Source organism: Vulpes vulpes, chromosome X (assembly GCF_048418805.1).
Source record: "Vulpes vulpes isolate BD-2025 chromosome X, VulVul3, whole genome shotgun sequence".
NCBI classification, from domain to species: Eukaryota; Metazoa; Chordata; class Mammalia; order Carnivora; family Canidae; genus Vulpes; species Vulpes vulpes.
The window spans coordinates 93,107,241-93,127,930 of record NC_132796.1 but is presented as its reverse complement, the minus strand read 5'-3'; the positions used below and the strand labels follow the sequence as shown (position 1 = coordinate 93,127,930).

The following is a 20,690-nucleotide window of genomic DNA, read 5'->3' as shown; positions in this document are numbered from 1 at the left end:
TATATATACATATCAATGGATTAGAAAGTAATATTTTAGTTAAACTACCCCATAATAGATAGGAATGTGTGTGAAGGGTTGGGAAGAGGGAGAGGAAAGGAACAGAAGAGAGAGGAGGGATGGGGGACTGATAAATAATGTAGACTTGTCTTTGAATAAGCCTACCATTTTTCTAGCTTTTTAAACTTTTTATTTAAAATTCTAGTTAGTTAGCATAGAGTATGATATTAGTTTTGTGTATACTATATAATGATTCAACAATTCCATACGTCACTCAGTGCTCATCACAACAAATGCATTCCTTAATCCCCATGCCTATTTCTCCCCTTTCCCCACCCATCCTCCTCTGGTAACCATCAGTTTGTTCTCTATACCTAAGAATCTGTTTCTTGGGGCTCTTGGGTGGCTCAGTCAGTTAAGTGTCTGCCTTTGGCTCAAGTCATGATCTCAGAGTTCTGGGGTCAGGCACCCTGCTCAGCAGGGAGTCTGCTTCTCCCTCTCCCTCTGCCCTTCTCCCTGCTTCTTCTCTTTCTCTCTCTCTCTCTCAAATAAATAAATAAAATCTTTAAAAAAGGATCTTTCTTGATTTGCCTCTCTTCCTTTGCTCATTTGTTTTGTTTTTTAAATTCTATATAGGAGTGAGATCATATATGGACTTTGTCTTTCTCTGACTGATTTCACTTAGCATAAACCTACCATTTTTTTGACCAATCTAAGCTTCCCTTCAGCTTCATAGACAATCATGAGATTTTAGAGCTAGAAGAGCTCTTTGAGAAAATCTAATCTCCTTATTATATTTAGAAAAACTAGAGGCCTTAAGAGAGAGGAGGTGATATACCTTAGGCCACTGTGCCAAGTGTCTTCTGAATGACAATGTGGACTAGTGATTATGAGTGTGGCCTTTGGAGCAGATTGTATGAAGTGAAATATTGGCTCTACCATTTACTAGCTATGTGACCTTGGTCTAGTCACTTAACTGCTCTGTTCTTTGATTTTCTTTATCTATAAAATGTACCCACTTCATCAGATACAGTATGAGCTAAAGGAGTTAATGTGTGAAAAGCAGTTAGAACAGTATCTGGTGGTCTTGCATGAGACCTACCACCTGAGTTAGCTGCTACTTGCTGTTATGTTGCTTATTCTGCTATTCTAAGGCCAGTGATTTTCTTATACCAAGTTGTCTATAGCTTTATGGTGATTGAAGAAATCAACATATACCTCCATGGGTCTTTTCCAAAGTCACCTTGGAGGTTATCTTAGTAGAAAGCAAAAAGTGGAACACACAAAGGGAAACCATAGGTGGTGACATTTGAATTTATACTATGTGAACTATCTGAATATATCTTCTACAGTAGAGAAGATAATTGATTTTGTTTTTCACTGTTTCACAATACATGCAGCATGTATTTTACCTACACAGTTCCTTTTTTAACATTTATCATTATCAAAATAATCGAGAAATAAGAAAAACTGCTGCGAATAGTATTATATGTACATTTGGTTTTTCTGTGAGTTGACAGGGAGATCGCCATGTCTAAATAACATTTGCTTATCATTGAACCTCCAGGATGCCATGTTGGGCGCTGAATGAAGAAGTCAGTAAAGCAAATTATGAGCCTGTCCTTTACCGCAGAGTATTTGTAACAGCATCTTTTCAGAATTATTGTGCTTTTAAACTTTGTTAGCATTAAAGTATTAATCTTTCTCTTAATGTTTTCCTATTTTTTTTAATTTTCAAAAAATGAACCATTTGTGAGTGAAGCCAAGCTCTGCCTTACAGGACTTTGGTAAATATCACAGTTATATATTTTCATAGTTCGAGGCACACAGTTGTGCACTTCTGTATCATGTGCCTAAAGAGAGCTGGAATGTATTTTCTGCTGTGTCCACTGGCACAAATATCAAGACAAGAAGTTGTGGTTGAGGGTCAGGGAGCAGGGAAGGATTATTTTCTCTTGGTTTATACCAATTTGTGGTTTAAAGGAAAATTGCTTCCAAGAACCCTCAATAACCTTGAATAGATGTGACATTACTGGTTGATTCATAGCTATGAATAGCTGTGATTAGAACTTCAAGAATGGTTCAAAATGGCTATAGGAATATTCCTTTCTCCCCCCCTCTCTCTTTTTACCTCCCTCCCCCCAGGAGTTTTCATGTTACAAGTAAACATACTGAGGAAAAAGAGAATATCTGCATTTCCATACATAAAAATAAGAGTGATTTTAACATCATAAATCATAGTTGCCAGAACACAACATTAGGCATTAGAAGTGAGATGTTTTTCATTTTTAAATTTAACTTGTTAGGTTTGAATGGTGTTAAGATAAGTGTAAATTCATAACCAACTGGGATTTAAGAAGGAATGCTATTTTGACCATACCTCTGCTATGTTAATCCCAATCAGAGTGAACCAAACTTGATTGAAAGGGCAAGTGAAAGATGAGAGAGAAAATAAAATGTGTTTTTCTATATCATAACAGAAAGCATTTTACTAAATTATTTTTAATTATAAGGCCCTTGATTGATATTTTTGCATCACCAATGTCCTTATGTGGAAAATAGCTCTCCACCCCTACTTGGTAAACTTTCATTCTTTAATGAACAAAACCTGTATATGTTGGCTGAAAGGAAATTAGGTGATTTTTATTGATGCCTCCTTTTCTGGGTGGAAGTCTAGTTCTCTATTGTAAAGATGCATTTCTGGAAGTATACTGTTGATATGTTTCTCACCTTGCACTATTTGTACCGGTCAGGGTCTAAAATCCAGCCAACTGTCCACCTTATGAGGCACATCCAATGGGAACCTAAGGAGAAAGAGATTAAAATTGGCCTTATCACATACATGCTGAATGGAATTTCAGTGGTTGTGATGATGGTGTTGTGGCGAACAAATGAGCTGAATCAAATACAGGCTTTCCCAATATCCTCATCCTTGGTGCTTAAACATTACTCTGTCTTTCTTTATGAGGCCTTTCATTCTGTTTGGTAGTAGAGTTGTTTATCACTTGCATTAGACTGTAAATTCCTTGGAGACTATGGCCTATTCATTTCAACATTCTCTGTAGCCCCTCTTGTGAATGCTGGGCAACAATATATTCAACTCATTCAGCAACTATTGATCACAAGTCTACTACATGCCTGACATTGTGCTTGTTTGGGGGATATAACAATGAACAGAAAACATAAAAATACTTCATGGAGCTTACATTTTAGTGGAGAGAGACAGATGACAGGGAGTAAACAAGCAAAATATATAGTATGTCATTTGGTATTAAGTGCTACAAAAGACAGGAAGGAGGACAAGAAGTGACCTTTTTTTGGTGGTTTACAATGGGAGGTTGCAAAAGTCCTGAGGTAGAAACATACCTGTGAGTTTTAGAAACCGTGAAAAGGCTGGTGCCTTTTCACCCATGATATGGGTGGAAATATTGGGGGATGAGATTAGAGAGGTTAGGGTAGGGAGAGGTGAACCTCGTAGGAGCCTTGTGGTCATTGTAGGATTTTGGCTTTTATTTTGAAGGAAATGAGACACTATTGCTGTTTCCGAGCAAAGGAGAGACATGACATGACTTAGATTTTAAAAGCCTCATTCTGGCTATAGTGTGGGGAATGTGCCTTCAAGAGAGCAGGGGCAGAAGCAGCATGACAGACTATTCCAATGATCCAGGTGGGAGATTATGGCTTGAACCAATGAAGTGGGAGTGGGGAAGTGGAGAAGTGTCACTAGATTCTGGATATATTTCAAAGGTAGCACCAACAGAATTTACTGGTGGGTTACATGTGGGATGTGCAAGACAGGAATTGATGTGTGTGGCCTGAGCAAATGGAAGAATGAAGCCACCATTTACCAAAATGGGGAAGACTGTGAGAGGAGCAGGTTAGAAGTTGTGGGAATCAGGACATCAGTTTTGAACATATTAAGTTTGAGATACCTTTTAGATATCCAGGTAGAGTTATTCAGTGGGCAGCTGAATATTCACGTCTGTGACTCAGGGGAGAGATTATGCTGGAGCTATAAATTGGAGAGTGACTAGACAATATGTTTCATGAGATGGCATGAGATTAGATTGTTGCCGAATCATCGGTGTATATTCACTTAAAATACTTGACTTGCTTTCTCTCCAAGTATGCTCATCTCTGATATTAAGTCATACCAAACTGGCTGTCTCTGTAGACCATTTATGGGATTTGTAGGTTAGGTGTTAAATAGTTTCTACTATGTTTGTGCCTAAAGTAGTGCTAAGTGATATGGGGGCTGTAAAGAAGCCTAAGACTCAGATTCTGCCTTTAAGGACCTTAACATTCTGTTAGGGAAGTAATGCTTCGATTCATGAAACTTTGTTCATAGCACAAAGGATTAGGTACCATTGAATACATATCAGCCAATCCATAAGCTTTATTGAGTGATTTCTCTATTTTGTACATTTACTCTATATACACTAGGAATTCCAAAAAGTGAGATACTGCACATGATTTAGATGCACTATCTAGATATCGATAGATTCCTTTGAAAATACACATGACAAAGAGCTTAAGAAAAATAAAGGGGTCCATTTCACTGCAAAATAAAATCATGAAGCTATTTGGGTTCAAACTAGAGTTTTCAAGATTGTGCAGAAGGACCAAGTTGCAAAGTTGCAGCATTTGATGAAAATAATGATAAAATAATGTAAGGAGTGAAAACAAGTACACTTCTACCAGGCTTTAAGCTTTTCAGAGGAGTTTGACATCTCAAATGGCATTTGATGTTCTCAAACCTCTCTCTACAAAGTAAGGCAGATGATGCCTCTACTTGCCCTAAGAGCCTTAGTGACTTCTAGCTCAGCATTCTGTCGGGGAGAGGGAGGGTTCTTACAGCGATTTATCATGAAGTTTTAAGATTTCTATTTCTAAACCCGATTTCAATCCTGCTGTTCATATACCAGGGTACTCACCAGAAGTGGTGTTTACATCCTCTCACTACAATGAAGATCAAAACTTGACTGCCACCTAACTCATTAAAAATTCTCTGCGAGCCCGAGGCTCAAAAGCCACAGTATGGACACAGAGCTCAGTCCCCCTCAAGGACACTTTATTTCGTGAACCTCCCTCCCTCAGAATTCTGCCCTTCTTCAAAACTCCTTTCTTAACTGCAACATGAAACCAGAGGCAAGACTGTTTTTTTCTGAATGCAGTCCTCTTACCAGTTTTCATTTCAAATGTGGGCTATGCTAGGTTAGTCTTTGTACCCCTGGCCACTTGCAAATCTTAGAATGTTTTTTAATCCAGCCACTGACATTATCATTAAGAACACGCAGGCACCTTAGAAAACGTTTATTTGCATTCCAGTGCAAATAGTTTTGAAGACTGCCTCTCTTCTACCTCGAGTATTTTCTGATGCTTCAAACTCCAGTTTAATCCTAAATGCTTGCCAATGTGTGCATGTAACACAGAGTGTTATTATCACCCCAGGCTAGCTTCATGTCATCTAGTTTGTCTTTTGCTTCACTCCTTTGATAGTATTATCAGAACCAATTGTGAATCTGCCAGATGCATTTCCTCTCCAAAGGACAAATCTAAGAAGGCTTGTGTTTTTCCCTCTCTTCCAGGACCGCTTACATTAAAGGAGTTCCTCTTCCTTCATTTCATGAAATTGAGCTTGCTTAATCAGACATGGAGCAAACAGACTGCAAACCCTACCAGCCTCTCTCAAAAGTCAAGCATGAAATGGATCTAGCTTATACCAGTTCTTCTGATGAAAGTGAGGATGGCCGCAAACCCAGACAGTCCTACAACTCCAGGGAAACTCTGCATGAGTATAACCAGGAGCTAAGGATGAATTACAACAGCCAGAGTAGAAAGAGGAAAGAAGTGGAGAAATCTACTCAAGGTATGTTTTCACTGGGTTTTTAGAACTAATATTCTTTCTCAGGAGGGAATGCTTGTGTGCGTAAACTTATGTTTCAAAAACAAATTTGCTGATGTTAACTGGTTAATAATGCACACTGCTTACATACGCTTAGTGAATCTGTTCATATGCCAGTCCAAGCTGAGGTTGTAGGTTACATGTGCTTTTTATGGATTATGCATGAATTTAGATGCAACAATCCTCTTATCAGAGCATTCAAAATTTGTCTAATCCTACAAATAGCCATTTACAGACTGAAGGATAAATAATTTATAGTAAGATGAAAAGTAAACAGCTAAGTGCTTTTCAAGCCATTGCCTATATGGGACGAAAGTCTCAAATAAATATTTGGCTTCTAAAAGAGCTTTAGAAAGGTTAGTGGAGACCACCAAACAAAAGTCCAGAAAGTCTGTCATCAGAATGTGGACACTTTGTGCAACACAATCATAAGGGAAAGTGAGAATTTATTTGAACCCTTCTTACCATGGTCATAACGTAGAGCAGATCTTTTGGACAGCCTTGGATTGACAAGACAGTTATCAATAAATAGAAAACTCATAGAAATATGATTGCCTTATTTCTTTTTAATAGGTAGTTAAGCAGTGGCGTATACTCTTTTTTAACTACACAGAAGAAGAGACACTGACTAGTACAGGTTAATATATTTTAAAATTTTTTTTTAACTTTTATTTATTTATGATAGTCAGAGAGAAAGAGAGAGAGAGAGAGAGAGAGAGAGGCAGAGACACAGGCAGAGGGAGAAGCAGGCTCCATGCACCGGGAGTCCGATGTGGGATTTGATCCCAGGTCTCCAGGATCGCGCCCTGGGCCAAAGGCAGGCGCCAAACTGCTGCGCCACCCAGGGATCCCTTAATATATTTTTTAAAGAATACATCAATGCTGAAATGAAAAAAAAAAAATAGATTTGATTATCTAGATCAGTGGTTCTCAACTTACAGACCCCAAAGCAGCAGCAGCAGCATCACCCATAGGACTTGCTGATGATGCAAATTCTCAGGCTCTGGCCCAGACCTATTGAATTAGAAACCCTGAGGTGGGACCCAGCAATCTGTGGTTTAACAAGCCCTCCAGTGGATTCTGATGCCAACTCAAGTTTGAGGACCACTGCTCCATCCCTTTGAAATCTCTTACTCAGAGAGCCTCAAAAATCACATCTAATTGAATGACTTCCAAATATTTATCATCAGCTCTATCATTTTTCCCAAACTCTAGCCCTGCATTTTCAGTTATCTACCAGATATTTTTGAATGAATGGACATTCCCATTGGCAGCTCTAAATTGATATATCTAAAATGGCAGCAGTCGTCTTAACATCTCCAATGCCAGTTCTTTTCTTTCCATCACAGCATTTGTTAGTGATACTCCCATTCTCCCCAGCCATCCATGTATACTTCCCGGACCTAATCAGTTGCTTCTTCTGGCAGATTTAACTTCTGCTTGTCTCAAATCCATCTTCTTCCTTCCATTAGCATAATCACCACTCACATTTTCTCTTACCTCAACTGTTTTTGTTTCCTAACTGATCTCCTTGGACCTCACCTCATCGCACTTCAGTCCTTTTGCCGTATCGTCACCTTTCCCTTGGAATGACCTTCTCCGCCATCTCCATTTAACCATATTCAACCATCTTCAAGGCTGAGTCTCCCAGCATTTTTGCCACAGAGCCTTTGGTGCACTGTCAGCCCCTTTGTATCCATTTCTGATTTTCATTATTTTTGTATATACTTTTCTATATTGCACACTCAATAAAGGTGGGGATCATGATTTATTTACTGATCTCTATTTTTCCATGATACTTTGCATATAATCTGTGCTTTATACATTTTAACTTAAGGAATCAGTTGCTATCAACCAAAACATAAGTATTTACCATGCATTGAAAACTGCTTTTTAAATACTGACATTGATACAGGTTTTTTTTTTTTTTTAAGAGTAAGCCCATGCTGAGATGAAAAAAAAAATTGATTTGATTATCTAGATCAGTGGTTGTCAAAGTGTGGAGCCTAGATCAGCAACAACAACATCACCCATGAACTTGTTAGAAGTGCAAATTCACAGGCATTGCCCTAGACCATGTAAAATGCAGTTATTATAAATGGAAACTACTGTATTGTAATTAGTATGAGTCCTACATTAGAGAAATTTTAAGTTGAACCAAAGACTTTATATATATTCATACAAACATTTAAATAGACCTTAAATGTTTATGATGCCAACTATATTACACATTTTTTTAGCTCTTACCATAATTGGTAAAGTTTTGTATCTGTCTTTTCAAGTAATTCTTTTTAATCTTTCCTATTTGTTCTGCTAATGACTGTGTTAATTTGTTATAAAATAATTTTATTCTCCTGCCTAACTTTTTTTTAAAGATTTTATTTATTTTTCATGAGATACATAGGGAGAGGCAGAGACACAGGCAGAGGGAGAGGAAGGCTCCATACAGTGAGAGCCTGTTGTGGGACTCGATCCCAGGTCTCCAGGACCAGGCCCAGGCCCTGGGCTGAAGGCAGCGTTAAACCACTGAGCCACCTGGGCTGCCCTCCTGCCTAATTTTTTTTTTGGCTCTTTTATGCTTTAAGAAATGTATAGTTTCCATTAAAATATTTTTCTATAAGTTTGTCCTTACAGAATGTGAACTTACAATTGTTAGTTGTGGGCTATGGGAATGAAGTATAGAGTGCTTGACCTCATATGAGTTTAAATAAGAATGCACTTCTAGTGACAGTTTGTTCTAAAAATATAAGCAATTTTGTACTGACTCAGTATAAAGAGCCTAGCCAGCTTCAGATTTCATTTCTGCGTTGTGATCAAAATGAATTTTGGGAAGATGAAAGTTTGTCTTCTATGATGCCATCCTAACTTTTTAAAGTGACCTATAAGTACTCAAGAAGCTTTTGCTTAGCCCTTGTGATATGTCAGGTCTTGGGTCAGTGCTAGGTATGGAGATGACTCCAATAGTTCCTGCTTATAGGAAATTCATAATGTGGTAGAGAAAAAAATATCAAACAAATCATTGCAATTGGTAATAAGTACTTTTATAGATAAATAAAGTGGTATGGAAATATACAGGGAATTGGGGTCTATAGAAGAGTAATATTTGATTTAGGTCTTAAAATTTGAATACGATCTTTCTTGGAAAAGGACATTCAAAGAGGGTGGATTAGCAGGTGCAAAAGCATGAAGCTGTGAAAAGGCCTGGGATGGTGAAAATTTCAGTTGGCTAAGCGTAAGGTACATTGGAGCTAGATCACAATAAGTATTGCATGCCCAATTTAGGAGTTCTTTTTTTTCCTTTATGCATTAAAAACCTCAGCTTTTAAATGATGGAGAATTTCATGTTGAATATGATTTTTAGGATGAGATGTGTAGAAGAGAATTGTATAAGCAGCAGTATAGTAGATTGATTTCAGGTGGGAAAAATTGGATGCAGCTAGACAATCTATGAAACTACTGAATTAGCCCAGGCTAAGAATGGCAATGAAAGGTATAAACTCTGGATGTATCAGAAGACGTAAAGAAACATAGTGCTGAGATATCAATGTGGAGGAATTGATAGGAGTTGGTAATTGATTGGTTGTTGAGGTTGAAAGAGATAACCATCAAGGATGCCTCAATTTCAAGTTTGGGACACTGGGAGGAAGATGATCCATTTATCAAGAGAAGGAAAATAAGAGGAAGAGTGGGTTTGGAAGGGAAGAAAATTAACCTCTTTCTAGACATGCTACATGTAACATGTTTGGGTGGATTTTCCTATCCAGGTGGATTTTCCTATCAGGCAGTTGGAAATGGGTGTTTGGAGTTCAGGAACGATCTGGACTGTTGATATAAGTAGATTTGAGTTCATCAGGAGTAGGAGATGCCTGGGGATGGATGACATTACCCAGGGAAAATGTGTAGAGTGAGACTACAACAAGGCCAAGGACAAAAACCTGTTTCTGTCATCCAGGAACTTACATACACATGTTGTCAACCTATTTAAATTTTTAGCTAGCACTATCCTTTGGTGCACTGACTTATATACATTCAGGTATAAAGATCCAAGAGGTGAAAGTCCAGAAACTTGGGGTCTTATCTGTCACTGACTCGCTGATCTTTACAGATATCAAGGAGGGAAAATAAGTACCTCTTTGGGGGAGAAATTAATTATCCTGCATTAGGCAAAACTGTGGACCCAATTATCATCTTTTTTAGTGAGGTCTGAAATCTACTTTGTTGTCTTATTCCATGTATTACTACCTATGAATAAAAGAAAATAGTAATATTTTTCACATATTTATATGAGTGGTAGCGTTTTGCATTAACCTAGCTCAAGTTGAGCCTGGCTCGTTATTTATAAGGAATAAAATTCTCATAAAATTGTTGAGTTTTAAATCAGAAGGGAAGAAAGCAAATACAACTGGGCACCTGCTATAGTGGTAGACACTCTGCTAGATGCCCTTCAGGCTTACTAGCAGTGCAGACTTAAGCAAGTTACTTCAGCTCTGAGCCCGTTTTTCATCCTGCATAATTGACTTTGTCATCATCATCATCATCAACACCATAATCACAATGATAAAAATAAAAGTAATAATAAGAATAAATCTTGAATAGTATTTACTCTGTTTTGGGAATCTGCTAGGCACTTTACATTTGCTCCTCAAATACCTTATGAAGTAGGAGTTTTCATTTCCAGTTTACAGATAAGGTAACTAAGACATGGAGAGAATTAACTGGTCAGTTTCCACAGCTAAGAACTGGTAAGAGTAGGATTGGAAATCAAGTCTTAGGCTCTAAAGTCCTCATCACTCACTACACCACACTCCTCCCATACTTACCTCATGGGGTTATGATAAGTATTTATTGTGATCATAAGTGCTAAAATGTTTAGGAACTCAATAAATGTTAATTTACCCTTTATTTTCTTCCCTGACAACCTTGCCAGCCTCTTTTTGTTTCCGTGACCAAGGGTTTACAAAGAGGTTTAACAAGCCTTTTCATTCTGATTATTCTTAGAAAAAGACCAGATGATGTGCCATCTAATTTATAATGAAATATTCCCAAGTTCGTTTGTTTGTTTCACTTCTTAGGGAAGCTATTGTGCCATCCAATTCAGGGCTTGTTTAGGGGGAAGTATTAATAAGAGGAAATGCTTGATCCCATCTGAAAATATCTTTATCTTCTTATTTTTATTTGCCAAGAAAGCAACACCCTCTCCCCCAGAAACACATAGAGTACTGGATTCTAAAACTGATTTTTCCCACCTTCCAAAGGCTTTCAAATTAAGGGATGAACAATAATCTAATATCATTCACAATTCTTTACTAACGGGATGGATGAGCCCTAGACAAACTTATTTTATATGATTTTTGGCAGGTCTAATAGCAGGGGTAAATTTCCTAGAGGCACAGAGGCTAGCAGTTTTTCCCAAGCAGCCTCACTTCCAAGGGAGGCATCAATTAACTACAAAAATCAGTGTAAGACAAATGAAAATATAAATATATGAATGTATGAACCAAAGATAATAATTTTAATTATGAGAATTGCCCTATAATTTTTATAAAAGATACAATTAGTTTTGAAAGTAGCCATTTTACCGATCAGTAATTATGAATATGAAGTTACCCATGCATGGAAAGGAGGTATGGTGAGGACCTATTACAAATCCCACAAAATCACAGACTCCTAAGATCCTACAGTTGACACATTTTCTCTCATGTCTTTTGACCAGGTCTTTAGTGTTTTCTCTTTTCTCCTAATGTGGTTTTTGTTTGGTTGGTTGTTTTCCTCTTCTGTATTACAACCTAAGCTGAAATCTCACATTATCGCCATCTGGTGGAAAGAATTTTAAACTGCCGATTTGTATCTACCAAGATTACATGGAAGCAAACCTTGTCATCCGTGGATCTGTCTACCTATCCATCCATCCGTCCGTCCATCTATTTTTTTTTTCATTTACTCGTTTATGCATCGTTCATTTAGTGTCAGCTGTGTTCCAGCTACTTTGCTAGATGGATGAAGTTCATCTTGAAGTAAATGGACACAAGTGACTTACTTCCCCCTTCCTTGCCCTAGGCTAATATGGCAATTCATTCCCCAGAAGCTGCTCAAGCACCATTGCCACTTGTGGGTTCAAGGAGCAGACAAAAGCCCAATTTGAGAAGCACATTTCTCCATTCGTATTTCAAGCACTTAGCAGGAGCATAAACTATTGTTTGCTTAATATCTAAAAATTTTGGATAGCACTTCCTATGAAAATCTTAAGAGAAATGATCATCTCAGGCTCTGTATTTACATGGTTTAAGATCACAGATGGCAGGTATAATACAATGTAGCAGGGCCTATAAAATGAAATCTTTAACAGCATTTAATCACCTGTAATGAATTTAGTGCTGTGAGCATGTTGCACTTTTAGTTGTCACAAATTCTAGCATAACAATCTGTGACTGCCCAGAAAGAACACAGACTCTAAGAGAAAAACTAAGTGATTTAGCAGGAACTCCAGTTGGCTCATGTCTTTTAGTCAGTATCATTTGTTCATGAAAATTTATTCAATAAACATTTACTTACATAGTATCTAAAACTGTGATGGAATGACTGTGCCACTTCAGCCACTGTTCCCTCTAACCTGCCTCCTGGCAGATATCCCTGGTCAAATCATCAGAGGTGTTCTTTCTTGTTGTGCACGACTGCAGCCTCACAATCCGATCAACACAGCAATCCACCCAAGCATCGTCAATCAGTTGTCAACTGTAATTGAGATGAACCTTTTTGAGATGAAACCCACTTCCTGTCTATGCTCTGCTTATCTGTGCCAAGTTTTGTGTTAAACTCTGAAGATAAGTAGATGAATGAGAAACAGCTTTTCCTCTACAAGAATTCAGAGTGCAATGGAAAGGCATATATAAACCAGCAACAGTGATACAACATGACTGGTGTTATAATAGTGATATATATGTAAAATGACTATGGGAGTCTGGAAGGTAGAATTATGTACTTGGCCTGAGGAATTATAGCAATGATTATAAGAGAAAAATCTAACACTTATTAAGCACCAGGCACCAAGTAAGGCACTTTAGATGGATTATGTTTTTCAGTCATTCTAGTGATGCTATGAGGTTGGGGTCATTATTATACCCATTTGCAGATGAGTAAAGCGAGGAACAGAGATGCTAAGTAACTTGCCTAATATTACAGATGTAGTGAGTAATAGGAATGGGATTGGAACCCAGACAATCTGACATTAGATCCCACTGCCATAACTACCACACAGAGATAGCTCAAAATTCGGATCCTGAGTTCAAGGAAATGATGTCACTCTGTGTGTGTGTGTGTGTATATGTGTGTGTGTGTTGTCTGTGTGTGTTTGGAGTCATCTATAAATAGATGGTTCCTGAAGCAATGGAAGTAGAAGAGAGAATCCAGTGAGAATATGAACAGTTAGAAATAAAGAGAGCCAAATATGATACCCTGAGGAATAATTGAATTTAAAATAGTGAGCAGAAGAATAGAGGTGGTCTTAAGATGTCAGAGAAAGATCAAAAGGAGGGGGTATCACACAAGCCAAGGGAGAGGACTTCCCAGCAGATGTGACTAATATTGTGAAATACTTCGGAATCAACAAGTAGAATGAAAATGGAAAAAGGCAGTAAAACAGGCAGTTTAGAAGGTCATTGCTGACTTTAGACCAGAGATTCTCTACCTTGATTGGCATTTAAATTACCTGGGGAGTTTTATGAATCCCAGTGCTAAGACTGGTCCTTAGACCAATTAAACCAGAATTTCCACAGATGAGACCCAGGCATTTAAGAAAGTTCCTCAGGAGATTCCAGTGTGCATGCAGGACAGGAATTCACTTCCTTAGAGTAAACGATTTTGGTAATCTTAGATCCCAGATCATGAGGATGTAAGGAGAGAATGCAATTAAATGTAATGACTGGAATAAGGCTCTACTGAAGGATGTTTTAGGATCTCAGGTGGAGGGGAAGGTTTTGAAAGGGTTCAGTGCCTCCTCTGAGACAGGAAGTAAGTTCTGAACTGGAGTGGCAAGCGTTGAAGTTCATGTAATGATCTCAGTTTTCTTGGATAGAGACGGGGTTATCTGCTACAAGTGTGGATCAAGTCAGGAGTTTCAGATGAGTAGCAAGAGAGGTTTTTGACATATATATCTGGAGGTCAGGAGAGGTGGGAGTGAATACGGAGATGTGAGGATATTAATGACAACAAATATTATTGACCACAGTGTGTCAAGTATTCTACTGAGTGGGCTCATTATTTAGTCTTTATCATAACTCTCTGATGCAGAGAGAATCATCATGACCCTTCATTTAGAGTTATGCAGCTTGGGTAAGTAGAGGTAAGATATAAATCCATGATTTTTGGACTAAAGCCTGTATTCTTTCCACAACACTGTTAGGTGTGGCTCTAATCAATGATGTCTGCACTGTGCCGTGAATATTCATTCTCATTTGGAGAAAATGTTTCCAAACAGTAATGAGTGTCAAACTGAAGTTGGAAATTCTATATTTTGGGGGTGCCACCCTGTGATGGATTTAAGGGACATAGGATATATACCTGATGGTTGAAGTTTCTTCTAAGGAAAAGGGAATACCAGACTCTCCATTGTATTGTTACCAGGGATCTTTCTAAAACACAAATCCGATCACACCATTCTTCTGAATATCCTTTAGTGTCTCCCAGTGCTCAGAGTAATGGTTTTTCACAGCAAGGGGTACAGGAGGAGACACTACTAAATGCTTTAAGAATCTGATCAAAGCTCTGAATCTTCCCTTCAGAAGAAAATGCACATATATACAATATCTGCCATACATTTCAAGGGGCTCAGGAAGCCCTTGAAGTCCTTCTGCATCCATAGATCATGGGTTAGGATTCTCTGTTAAGGGAATTTCATCTTTGCTTAGTTAATGCAACTTAAATCTTCCAAGATTTAGCACTAAAAGAAGCTACAAGGAGAAGCTGTTGGGGGTGGGAGTCAGCCAAGTAGTAAACTCAGCCCCTGAATTTCACCTTCCCTTGGCATTATGTCACCTTGATTTACTACTAGCATCATTAACTAGAAAGGTTTCCACCCAGTGCTAAATCCACAGATGGTCTGGATTTTGTTTCTAACAAGCAAGGCAATCTTTCCTTATATCGGCATCCATACAACACACCCCTGTGCACAAATATTTTTAAGTTGTGCCGATGTGTGCAGAAATACATATTGTACAGGTAAGTTAGAAATGTGATTTTGGAGAAGGGAAGGGAGCCAGATGGGTGGCAAAATGGAGGAAGGGTATTTGCAGTGGTGAGTATAGAGCTTGCACCTGCAAGCATCCTTCTGAACGTCATCATTTCTGTAAAACTCCCCCTTCCTTCTTTATCAGTTGGCTCTGAATATAGGTAGCCAGAGTCACGTGCAATTCACCACTTCCTAAATACCAATTCATTATCAAATGGGTAATATTCACCTAGTAGAACTAAATGTGATAGAAAGAATTCTCTGTATAGATTCTTTTTTAAAATGTTTGTTTTGAAGATTTTATTTGTTCATGAGAGACACAGAGAGGGGGTCAGAGACATAGGCAGAGGGAGAAGCAGGTGGAGAGCCTGAAGTGGGACTTGATCCCAGGATCATGACTTGAGCCAAAGGCAGATGCTCAACCACTGAGCCACCCAGGTATCCTTCTGTATAGATTCTTAAGCTAGTTTTAGGTAACAGCATACACTTACCACCAATTACACATATGTTCCACGAGTGCGGTTTTACCTTTGACCATCTCTCTGTTGTTGTTGAACATTCTTTATCCAGGGACAGGCAGGAGAGTTTCTCAGTTCTTTTGCCTTGCTGCTTCTGAGGCGATGTGGCTTTTTTCTCTCGGTCTGAAAATATCCACTGCTTCTGCACATCCATTCCATTTCTGCTGTCTGTCCCTGAGTCTACTTTGCCTAATACTATGCTTAACCCTCTAATGCTTCTTCTTACGTCTCTATTAAAGCCTCCGCTGTAGCATGGGGAATGATAACGGTGTTCCCTTCTTAAACAACTCTTTACTCAGTGGAATTGTGTACTTTCCTTTGAGGATCTGCATAATTTCAGAAGGAAAGGACTGGCTCCCTGGCAAGGTGTCACATAGATGAGTATGCCCTGGGAAACAGAGCAACTATCCTCTTTCAGGTACATAATTTGGTTCCTCTCTGTGAATTGCTTCAGCTACAGGGCAGGATCAAAGGGAATGGATAGCCCTGGGATTGTGGCCACTGGGGACAAAAAAAGCACTTTGTTCTTTTCCTTTTAACTCTTTACAGCCCATCTATCAAATGGTTAACACAAAGGCCAGACTAGGGTAAATCAGATAATTTGAATGACAAATGAGAGGGGTAAGGTGGCTGACGCCCAGAGACTATTGAAGATTCAGTTCAATAGATGACAGGGAAACTGAGGCATCTTGGAGGGTTTCGGTTCAGAGAGTTGATTGAGACTATGTCCACGTTACATGCTGAGTCTCTTTTATTACAAAGATTTGAGCAAGATTCAGCATTGCCATTTCAAGATGGAGCTTTTTATTCATGTGAACAGTCAAAAGCAGTTTTAAATATCTGCAGAGGCATGACGCTGAGGTATGCCAGCATGTCCTGTCAGGAAACCGTCCTGTCAGAAAACTGTTATTCTGTTTTTTTGGTCATCTGTGAGGCAGAACTAGCTCCATATACAAATAAGTTCTATTTATTTTCAGCACTTTTCTTTCTCATTATAATTCTGAAAGGGTCTAGAGGTGACAGAAGATAAATCTTGAATCCCCTGGAACCTTGGAAATATTCTCATTTGAAGCCTTTATATGAAAAGCTGAGGATTCTGCTGTCCTGTCAGTATAAACTGAACCATATGCAGAACTATTTTGGTGCCAGTCATTCCTGTAATACATGAAGTAGTTAATTTTATTACTCTTGAGTCTTTAACTGTTTGAGCAAACTACCTTTTGTGTCTTTTATGTCATGTAAGAAAGCAGTTAGAAATGAACTCAAAAGCAAGAAAAAATTAATCAGGACACGCCCAAACCTTTCATAGAATTTCAAGGTTTGAGTTAAGATTCATTTCTCTAGCTTCAGCGGAGACATTTACAAGGCTTCACTAGTAAAGTCCAATTATGTCTCCTCATTAATGGTCCAGAGTTTCACAAACACTTTTTAAAAAAATTATCACATTGACATGCAACCAGGCGAAATGCTAACATGTCTGAAGTCAATCAATAAATATGGTCCCAAATCACCTTCACTAATTGGAAAAAGAGTAATCTGTGGTTTTGAAAAATGGGAGAGTCACAAGAAATGCAGAGTTTTATTGTGTGTTTTACAGGTCTGCATATACATGTTTATGTCATGTATATCGTGATGATCATCATTTATATATTATATATAATTTACCATTTTATGTTTATAGATATAACTTACAAAGAATTATATCTGACTTAAAGAACAGCAACAAGAATTGCTCTCTATATTAATTGCATTTTCTTAAGCAAGACATACTTGTATATAATAATAGAGAGGCAAGACAGAAAAGAAGCTATATGGAGCAGCATCTGAAATTCATACGCGGGCATTTATGCCTCCTCTTCTGTAGCTTCTCACCCCAAATGCTCGAAGCCCCATGTATGCTCAGAAAGTGTTAGTGGTTGGCAAGCTACGTGTTTCTCGGTTGTTTCCCTTAGACTACCTCTTGCATAGATAGCAATAAAGCTGATTTCTGAAGCATCCTAGCTGTAACACCCAGCTAGGGGTACCGGTCAGCATGTTCTTTGCAGTCTGCACTATACTTGGCAGGGCCAGTGTGTCTGGTCAATGGATCATGGAACATATCTATCTGATCAATTTGACTTAAAAATATAGTTAGGCTGGCTGTGCCAACTTTCTTCCATCACACTTTTGGGATTAACGTTAGAGCCTGGAACAATATTTGGCACATAATAAATGTTCAATGAATACTTATTGAACACGTGAATTTATTACTTGTTTAGCACTTAGCATTCTCTTCTGTTACATTAAATTTTTAAGAGGCTCAAATTTGAATAGTGGCCACCTTGATAGCTATATATCCTTTTTACTTTTCAGAGAAAAGCATTTGATAGTTTTAGAGTATGATGTTTTGTCAAATGATTTGTAGTCCTTGCCATACCATAAAAAAAAAACAAGCTTAGATAAAATGATTATGCAGTTGAAGTGTAAGTTCAAAACCTTTTGCAGTTAACAACAATTAGCCCAAAATTCATTGACAGACAGCTTTCTAAAATGTATGAGTCCCCTTTTTTCCCATGCCTTAGTTTGTAGAGTTGAATTTAGATGTGGAATTGGTTTAAGATTTCATGTGTATGCACGAGGGTGTTATTCTGATCAGTTACTTTCGCTTTGATTGTACTAGACTATAGATGTAGAAGCCATTGGGTAGGGGCCTCAATGCAGAAATAAAGCTTAGAGGTGGCTTTGTATTGTTGATATTTGTCTCATTCTTATCAGGACCAACTGCCAGTGGTGAGTGGAAAGGGAGGTACTCCAATTAAATGAGGCTCCCTATTATTTAGATTCTTATTAATTGCGGTTATGTTGTACTAAGATGATCTAAAATGTATATTTGCAAAGAATATATATTTGCAACTCTTATTGACATATATTTATGTATTATGGGATTGAAATTTACATTTTAATATAAAGTTTGGAGCCCATGTCATTAGAATTCTACCTTCATAAGAACATTGTGGAGGCCTGTCATCCTGGGATTTGCGATCTTATGTGATGTCCAGATTCAGCAAGAGTGCCATCAGAAAGTTTCTTTTTCAACAAACTAAACCGAGTCTCATAAATCATTCTCTTGGTAAAACACTTGAACTTTTACTAAAATAATGCTTAAAAAAATAGAACCTGTAAAAAGAACAAAATTAAGCAGTTTTTATTACTCAGGTTCTGAACCAAAGTTCAAAGCACTTAAAATTGAATCACAAGGTTGGCAAGGACCTTCAGAGTACATGCCTTCAGGCAGGACCACACTAAACCTACCCCTCTACAAATTATATCAAATCTGATTCTATCCCAGACCTATCACCAGGCTTTGGTGAGAGTATGGTGTATTGATTTGTCCCTTGCTATGGTAGCATAGTGGTTCTAATTTTTCTTTCTATATACTTTTAAGTCTCACCAGAGACTCCGTAATCAATGTTTTCCAGAGGAATCATTCAATAAATATTTGTTAATCAATGATTTTGAAGGCATCAGGAAATTTCTACCTTTTTCTGATGTTAGACAGTGTTTACTGCTAAGTATATGTTACCCAAATTCTATAGGTAGCACTTTTAAGCCCCTTTCACCTTGTCCTGACTCTTTGGAGATTATGGACACCAGACACCATTAACCAGTAACTGGGCACTTTCATATAGTGTAGTATTTTGCACATAGTGGGCCACATTTAACAAATCTTTGTTAAACGAATTAAAAAGTTGAGTATCATTGGGGCACCTGGGCAGCACAGTCAGTTAAGTGTCCAACTCGTGGTTTCAGCTTAGGTCATGATCTCAGGGTTGTGAGATCAAGCCCTGAGTAGGGTTCTTCACTTAGTATTGAGTCTGCTTAAGCCTCTGTCTTTCCCTCTGCCTCTCCCCTGCCCCTTCTCTCTCTTTCTCTAAAATAAACAAATAAATCTTAAAGATAACAGGTTGAGTATCATTGTTATATTTGTTGATGAATTTTTCAGGGTAGTATAATAGAAAGAATACTGACCTGATAGCAATTGGAGTTGAAATTGCTCTTTTATTTAATAGCCTAACACAGTGTTATCACATAGTAAGTACTCAGTAAATATTTCCTGGAAGAAAGAATGAGTTGAATTGGATGAATGAAATCTTGGACACTGGCCTCAAACATGACTGCCCTCTCGAGGCCACTGTTTCTCCGTCAGCCACTCTTTTGGTGCTACTCTGGCTATCCCACCCTCCACAAACCTCAGTCCCCACTGCAACACTAAAAACTCCTTACCCTTATGTCAAATCCCAACAAACCTCAATAAAACAAAAAACCTGCTCCTTTGTGGTGCATGCCATCCAGCCATGCCACTTTTCTAATCTTACAGGTATGGTCTTTCATTTCTTTCAGGTTTTGGACCCAATAAATCCTACCGGTTGACTCCAAATGTTGGTATATAAGCCGTTCCTTTGTACCAGCTTTCATTTGTGGTTGAAGCATTGTTTACAAACCTGCTTTTCCTTTCTCTTCTTCTGGCTAAGTCCTTCTCAGCCTTTCAGTCTCCATCTAGACGCTGCCTGCTCTGGAAAGCCTTCCTCGATGCTGTGCAATCTTGACCTTGACTGGATGCCCTTCCTATGTTCTCCTACAGCACTCTGCACACACTCCTGCCATAGCACCAATCATCCTTAATTGTAATTGACAACAGTCAGTTGTTTCTTTGTTTGTTTCTCCAACTAAACTGTAAATTTGTTGAGGGCAGGGACTGTGCCGTTTTTGCTCTTATAAACTCTGCCACACAGTAAGTATTCAAACGATATTTTTTTTTCCTTTAATAGGATACTTTTACCAGGTTTTGCTTCCTCTTATGTAAAGTGAAGCTAATATTGCCTTATCGTGGTACAGAGGATCAACTGAGATTGTATACATAAATCATTCTGAAAAGTGCCAGGACACAAATATTATTCCCAAATGTCAAATCCTTTCATAGTGCCTTCAACTCACAGAATGCCAATTACAGCTATTTTCAGAGAGTGATTTCTTGCCCATTCTTAGGATCTGGGAAATTGTGTCA

At 38.2% G+C, this 20,690-nt stretch overlaps 1 protein-coding gene across 7 annotated transcripts in view; it reads left to right on the top strand.

Annotated features, from left to right (window-relative positions):
• The window catches only part of TENM1 (teneurin transmembrane protein 1), a 796,092-nt gene that overhangs the window by 221,443 nt on the left and 553,959 nt on the right, over window positions 1-20,690 (top strand). For all 7 annotated transcript variants that reach the window (XM_072744131.1, XM_072744132.1, XM_072744133.1 and 4 more), the window contains one exon: window positions 5,589-5,869. In XM_072744131.1, coding sequence (XP_072600232.1) covers window positions 5,653-5,869 — 217 coding nt within the window. In that variant the 5' untranslated portion in view covers window positions 5,589-5,652. The remainder of the gene's footprint in view (window positions 1-5,588; window positions 5,870-20,690) is intronic.